At 53.0% G+C, this 7388-nt stretch overlaps 2 protein-coding genes across 2 annotated transcripts; one reads left to right on the forward strand and one right to left on the reverse strand.

Moving 5' to 3' along the window:
• Positions 1-305: 305 nt before the first annotated feature.
• LOC114485402 (bestrophin-1-like) lies at positions 306-4284 on the forward strand. The gene is made up of 3 exons (XM_028486766.2): positions 306-478; positions 2217-2867; positions 3912-4284. The coding sequence occupies exons 1-3, from the start codon at positions 351-353 to the stop codon at positions 3928-3930; spliced, it is 798 nt and encodes a 265-aa protein (XP_028342567.2). The 5' UTR covers positions 306-350; the 3' UTR covers positions 3931-4284.
• Positions 4285-4386: 102 nt separating this feature from the next.
• On the reverse strand, positions 4387-7106 carry FTH1 (ferritin heavy chain 1). The gene is made up of 4 exons (XM_024133239.2): positions 6766-7106; positions 5248-5394; positions 4808-4933; positions 4387-4711 (listed from the first exon to the last, which is right to left on the reverse strand). The coding sequence occupies exons 1-4, from the start codon at positions 6877-6879 to the stop codon at positions 4547-4549; spliced, it is 552 nt and encodes a 183-aa protein (XP_023989007.1). The 5' UTR covers positions 6880-7106; the 3' UTR covers positions 4387-4546.
• Positions 7107-7388: the final 282 nt, after the last annotated feature.

The raw sequence follows: 7388 nt of genomic DNA on the forward strand, positions 1-7388 counted from the left end.
CCGTTGCGGAGCACAGGCTCTGGACACGCGGGCCCAGCGGCCATGGCTCACGGGCCCAGCCGCTCCGCGGCATGCGGGATCCTCCCGGACCGGGGCACGAACCCGTGTCCCCTGCATCGGCAGGCGGACTCTCAACCACTGCGCCACCAGGGAAGCCCTCTCAGCCTAACTTTTGAGGCTACAGGCTGCATCAGTCTCTCCATTTCACAGGAAGGGAAACTGAGGCCCAGAGAGAGAGAAGTGACCTCTCCAAGTCACCCGGCAAATCATGGTCCTGCTTGGGCTGACCTTTCTGTTGGACTTCTCCTTCTGTCCCCGACGACCAGGTGTCCCTGTTGGCTGTAGATGAGATGCACCAGGACCTGCCGCCGATGGAGCGAGATATGTACTGGAATGAGCCAGAACCACATCCCCCGTACACAGCAGCTTCTGCCCAGTCTCGTCGGCCCTCCTTTTTTGGCTCCACCTTCAACATCAGGTGGGAAGTGCCAGGGAACCACTTCGGTGGGTAGAAAACCCCGAGTGCAAGGGCCTGCCTAAGAACTTAGAATAGTATTAGTTAATGCATATTGGGTGCCTATTAAGTGCTGGGCGTTGTACTAAGCTCTTTACATATATTAGCTATTTTTTTTGGCTCCAGTAACCTTGGTTTGTTATCTCCAATTTTCAGATGATTAAGTCCAGGTTCAGAGAGGTTAAGTCAGTTGCCCAACCCAAGGTCACATAGCTAGCAAGAAGCACAGTTGGGCCAGGTATGTCTGGTTCCAACTCCACACCCTTAACCCTTACCTTGTGCTGTGTAAGGACTCTTAAAGCTATAAGGGCTCTTAGGTAGTCTCCAATCTAAGCCCCACCCCCTTATCCAGAGTAGGAAACTGAGGCTTAGAGAGAGAAGGGACTTACTCAAGGGCAGTCAGTGATTAGTGATGCAGCTGGGATGTCAGGGCCTGGTTCCTGACTCTGGTTCAGAACTACGTTTTCTGATAAACCAGGGTGTTGGCTTATCACTGGGGAGTGGGAGTGGGTTCCCTGGGCAAGGGAGCAAGCAAGAGGCTGGGTCATCACAGGTACCTTCTGAGTAGACTCCTTGCTACAGAGTACAGGCCTCAGGTCAGCCCATAGCAGCCACATTTTCCCCCACATGGGTCCTCTTTCCCTGATTTGGTTAGAATCCCCTTTGAGCTGTAGCTGGGCCACAGCGGGCTGAAGGGGCGCCCCAGACAGCTCTCTCTCCCTAGGATGACAGAGTGGAGAGGACTTTGGAGAGTGTATGCTGCATCTCAGGGTCTATCCCATCAAGGTTTTCTTCCACAGCATTAAAAGCACTGTTCTCTTAAGAACCGAATATCCTATTAAGCTGTAATTAGAATTAGCTAGAGTCTCTCGTTGGTGTGAGGAGGGTTTGGATAAGTGATCAAATGATCAAGGATGGAGGCTTGCTTAGGTCAGAAGCATTGCTGGAGGTCGCCTCTGAGTTTTCCTATGGTTTGTAGCCCAGCTGCTGGGGAAGGAGAGTAACAGAGAATAATAACACATAGACCTTGCCTCCAAGAAACACACAATTTAGTGAGGGAGTTCAAACCCTGGATACAAGGTACAAAGTACTGGATGCCTGGGCAAGGGACAGAGTATAGGACAGAGATCACCTCTGGCTGCCTGAGAGGTGGCCTCCAGCTGGACCTGGAGCTGGGCCTTGAAGCATGGGGAGAATTTGGACATGGGCAGAGGTGGCCACATCCAGGGGTGGGTAGGCTTTATCTTGCAGAGTAAAGGCTGTGGGCTCCCAGGAAGCCAGACTCCTCTCTGGGGGGATACTGCCCCCCAGCGGGAACCACAAATCCCTGGCTTACTCAGTCACTCCTGGGCCTCGCGGGACCATCCACAGCTGGGGAGAGTAGTTCAGATTGCCTGGAGTGGGGGGGTTTCAAAGGGAAAACGTGGGTGCTGAAGAGGAAGCCCTTAAATACCAGGCTAGGGAGTTTGGATGTTAACATGGGCAAGAGGGAACCACAGAACAGTGAGGTGAGCTCGGCCAGGAGGGCTTAATTGAGAGGTACAGGATGGATCAGCAGAGAGGGGAGTCAAAGGTGAGGTGAGGAAGACTGTGTCCTGGGCCTTGGGCCAGAGGGAGAGAGAAGAGAGGGTAAGGGAGAAGTCAAGTCAGGCTTCAGGCCGTTGTCCGCCGACTAACCCCCGAGTCTCCTGTTTCTTTCCAGTCTGGATAAGGAGGATATGGAGTTTCAGCCAGATCTGGAGGAGGAGGAGGAGGAGGAGGAGAGTGCTCACACTGGCATCACTGGCCATTTCCTAGGGCTGCAACCCCATGACCGCCAGCCCCCCAGGACAAACTCAAAGACCAAACTACTGTGGCCAAAGAAAGAAGTCCTCTCCCATGAGGGCCAGCCCAAGGACCTCGGGGGAGCCGGACAGGACACCAGTGATCAGGAAGACAGCAAGGCCTGGAAAGGGGAGGATGCCTTCCAGTCCGCTGTGCTGTGTGGGCGGTCAGGCTACCACAGTGCGCCACAGACACCCCCCAGCCACAGCCCTACGGTCTTCCCACCTGGACAGTCAGCAGCCTCAAGTCTTCGCAAAGTCTCAGGCATAGATGACACCGTCAAAGACCAAAGCCTTCAGCCTGCAACTCCCAGGTCCAAGAAGGGTTTTGAATTGCTCCCAGAGAGCGCTGGGGCCCCACCGGAGCACCCGGAAGTGAGTCACGTGAGGAGGAAAACTGTTGAGTTTAACCTAATGGACATGTCAGAGGCCCCTGAACATCTCAGAGAATCGCATTTGGGACAGTCGACAAGCAACATACACACTATACTCAAAGATCGTGGCGATCCCTATTGGGCCTTGGAAAACAGGTCTGTCCTCTACCCAAACCAGGGTCACTGAACCCCCCAGCCCACCAGGGGTGGTCCCCACCAGCTTCCCTTGCTCTGAAGCCCACCCTCCTTCCACAGTTTTCCCATGGTCCTATGGCTGCCAGGCCATGCCCAGCACTGGCTTGGGGCACGCACCCGGCCGCCACAGCAGGGGCTCTAGGGAAGTGTTGGCGACTTTTGCTTATTTCACCCAAGAGCCTGACTCACCAAGACTTCTCTGGGGCCCAGGGATGGGAAGGCGCGGTTGCACCGACAAGAATAACGCCGAAGGGCCACTAGGCCAGGCTTACATGGGCTGACGTTACCAGTGGGCCCAGCTCACCTTAAGCAGGGGTGGCAGACACAGAAACACAGGCAGGACTCGGGGCTCTAGACTGTAGCCCAAGAACTCAACTTCCTGCCCAGGCTTAGCTGGGAGGTCGCAGATAGCACTCCCCCATAACCAGTGGTGGTCCTGAAGCACTCCTGGAAAGGGTGCCACACGCCTGGGAACTGGCAGATAAGGCGGGGGCAGTCCGGGTCCCTTGGGGTATCTCACTGCTTTGGGGACCTCACCAAAAGACTCCTGAACTTAAATGAGCTCTTCATGCATCCGAGGTTAACCTAACGCAGTCACAGTACCACCAGATGTTTGCCTTTATTCCAGATTCCCCGGACACTCACCCACCCAATTAGACCCCACCCCCACCCCAGCCCCCAATCACGATGTGAAAGGGAAGTGTTAACTTCTCATTTCTAACGATTCCCAAGCAGTTATTCTGAGGTCAGAATACCTAGCTTTGTATTGAAAACTGAAAAGGCCTACCACCTGTCGTACTTCTAAGGGTTAGACTGAAACTTTTTTACAAATCACTGTGGCTGGTTTAGGAAACAATGTTAATGTAGTTGGTTAGCAGTCTTCTAACACTACTCACTGGTTAATATTCAAGATGTCTCAACCTCCTCCCTCCTACTGCAGCTATTTTCCTACTGAAATGAAGGTATCTCTCCATACTCATGTAAACTTTCTCAAATTCTCACTAGGGAGGAAGCACATTCCTAGCCTGTTTCCCAAGGGGGATGCTTCACCGGCCTGGTCCTACCTGCGTGTACACCGGCAGGACACTGATCCAGTCATAGCCATATAGCTGTCCACGCTGAAGAGTATGTCCCTACGACAGCCTGAATTAAACGGTTACCTTAATGGAGAACAAGAATCAGTAGCGTCAAGTCTACTTTAAGCCTTAAAATGCTTTTTGTACATATAAATTGTGAAAACCAGAACTGCTGGAAACATATAAAACACCCCATTCAGAATCAGGAATCCTTAAGTCCTGTCTGAATTCAAAACACCCAAGCCTTGGTATCTTTCCCAGACTAAGGAATTTAATAAGTAAATACAAATCCTCCTAAGCGTTTCACTTTGATTAGTGTGACTGAACCACGGTGGCACTTACAAATTTAATAAAGATGGCCTAGATACCTTCCTAGCCCATCCCAAGAATTCAAAGACAACAGCTGGGTACCAAATCACTTTATTTGAAGGAATGGTACTAAGGAAAGGACTTGTAGATGTTTTGGTACAACTTACAGAAAAGGTAAAGGTAACCCAAACGTGCATGCACTGCCCTGGTGACCAGGAAAGTCACCCCTGTGGCTACGGGAAGCCGGCCTAAGGCTTAGCTCTCGTTATCACTATTTCCCAGGGTGTGCTTGTCAAAGAGATACTGTGCCATGCCAGATTCGGGGGCCCCCATCGTGCGCAAGTTGGTGACGTGGTCACCCAATTCTTTAATGGATTTCACCTGCTCGTTCAGATAATGAGTCTCAAGGAAGTCACACAACTAGAAAAGAGAGTAAGGAAGACAGTTACTGGGAAGCCTCCCCAGCCCCTAAGGCAAATGATTTCCTCCATTTACTCCCAGGTTGCCAATACTCACGTGGGGGTCATTTTTCTCAGTGGCCAGTTTGTGCAGTTCCAGTAGTGACTGATTCACACTTTTTTCCAAGTGTAGTGCACATTCCATTGCATTCAGCCCATTCTCCCAGTCATCGCGGTCTGGTTTCTGAATGAGAGGAGATTAAGTCAGTGCATCTGCAACCTCTACCACTTAAACCACAAATCAGCAAAGCATCTAACGTGTAACGACCGTGCTTGGCAAAAGGAACAGCCAAGCTCCCCCGACAACCGTTTCCAATTTAATATCCTTGCCCGTTACCGTCTGCCAACTTTAGCTTAGATGGTAGGCCCGAAAAAGCGCAGAAGACAAAAACCCAATGTATCCTCATCTGATAAGGACAACTGCTGGGCTCAGTGATTTCTGACATCAGAGGACCGCTAGACAGATAAGGCATGACGACCCTAGGATCTTCCGTTCACCTTGATATCCTGAAGGAAGATTCGGCCACCCCGTTGGTTCTGCAGTTTCATCAGTTTCTCAGCATGTTCCCTCTCCTCACAAGATTGGTGAAGAAAGTATTTGGCGAAGTTCTTCAAAGCCACATCATCGCGGTCAAAATAGTACGACTGAAAGCGGTACATGAACATGTTAGGGACTCCCAAAGGAAGGCAGTCTGCTAGCCTAGGCTTCCTTCTCAAAGCCCAGCAAGAAAGGGTCTGAGCACAGGAAGGCTGGAACGGGATGTGTTCCTGGATTGAACACAACAGTAATTAGTTTTTACTCTGAAACACAAAAATGAAACTTGGTCCTTGAAACTGAATAATTGCCACAAGGAACCTTTAGAATATCACGGGAATTGCCTCCACCGTGGAACATCTTAAGCATCTGTGTAGGTGCAAAGTAAAGTTCTTACAGCCCCTGGCAAATTTGGTTGAAGAGATGTTGGAGTATTTACCCTGCACTCTTAGTGCCTCCTCCCCGAATAATCCATGTTAAAACATGAGCTGCCAGCTTACAGCAGGCTGATGGATTTGCAAAATTAACCCACTAGGTAAGGTAACGGTTGGGGGCAATGCCAACGTATGTAAATATGTTACCAGTAGAAAGCAAAAATTTTAGTCCCTTTTACACCCTTGCTGTATTCAGTTGTCCCTGAAATGGAATGACAGTCACAGAAATCCAGGCGTTATTCCAAACCCATCCGGAACACGTCTATTCTTGGATGATTTGCAAAACGTAGTAAGACGACTCTAGCTAAAACTCCTACCACACCGCTTAAAACCAGGATTTTGGAAAACTGATTCCACCGATTACTGCATGGAAAATTTTCAGGCCCCGTTAACCGGTGGTGGACTATATCCAAGAATGAAAGGTTCAGTTACGCCACAACCCTTAGACACAAAAAAGATAAAGAATACGGGTGGCAGACAACTCGGTGTCGGCTGAAGGAGAGATTTCTAGAGATATGCTTCAATTCAAGTAGGACTTACTGATAAACAGAGCAGAGAGATGGAGGCGGCTGTTCGGCCCACGAGAGATAAACCACTTCGCACCAGCCCCCACAGTTGGACACCATTACCCAGCAGGCTCCGCCGGACTCAGGGGGATGGGAGTCGGACCTCCTCAGCACCACCCCATCACGTGATCGAATGCAAAAGGGATGAAAATGCGAAAATCCACCTTCCTAACCGCAGGGTGGTACTAGTGGCAAGTGTGGCAACCCCGGGAGGAAACTCAGCTCTCTTTAAATAAACTGGGGTGCGCAGAGGCGGCCCTAGCCCACGAGGGAGCACTCCCAGGAGACAACTGCGCAGAATTTCTGCGCAGGAGTCTTGGAGGACCCCGAGCAGCCTCCATTTTCCAAACGGGCACACGGAGGCGGGAGGCGGGAGGCGGGAGGCGGGAGGCGGGAGGCGGGAGGGCCCTCCCGGTAGCCACACCCCCGCCCTGCCGCCTGGGAGGCTGCGCCCATCCCCCGTGCGTCCGTCCGCACTCACCATGGACAGGTAGACGTAGGAGGCGTAGAGCTCCAGGTTGATCTGGCGGTTGATGGCGGCCTCCGAGTCCTGGTGGTAGTTCTGGCGCACCTGCGAGGGAGACGCGGTCGTCATGGCGGGCGGCTGAGGTGAAGCGGCGGCGGTGGCTGCGCGGCGCTGTAACGGCGGCGGGGACCTTGGGGCGGTCGGAGAGCGCTGTGAGGTGGTGGCGAGGGCTGGCTCTGAGCGGCCGGCCGGAGCGGGGGACGAGCGCCGGGTTCCGTCCAAGCACTGTTGAAGCAGGAAACCGCGGCGACTCTCCGCGAGGACTGTGGCGCAGGTGACTATTGCCCGGCTCTTATAGCGGGAATGGGCGTCAGGCCCGCCGCGGCCAATCACGCCGCCCGCCCGCCGAGCTGAGCCCCGCCCCTTCCGGTGGACGCGCGGCCCCGCCCCGCTGGGGGTCGGGGTGGGGAAGGAGCGGTGGGGGTGGTGGTGCGGCGTCTGGGTGTGGGGCGTGGGGCTCTCGTTTCGTGGGGTTGGAGAGAAAACTTGAGCGGGGGCAGGAAGCCCAGCTCGGAGCTCTGACCCCGGTGGCATCCTGGGTCTTGAAACCAACAGGAAACTGCCCCTGTCTCAGGGGG

Source organism: Physeter macrocephalus, unplaced genomic scaffold, assembly GCF_002837175.3.
Source record: "Physeter macrocephalus isolate SW-GA unplaced genomic scaffold, ASM283717v5 random_1547, whole genome shotgun sequence".
NCBI classification, from domain to species: domain Eukaryota; kingdom Metazoa; phylum Chordata; class Mammalia; order Artiodactyla; family Physeteridae; genus Physeter; species Physeter macrocephalus.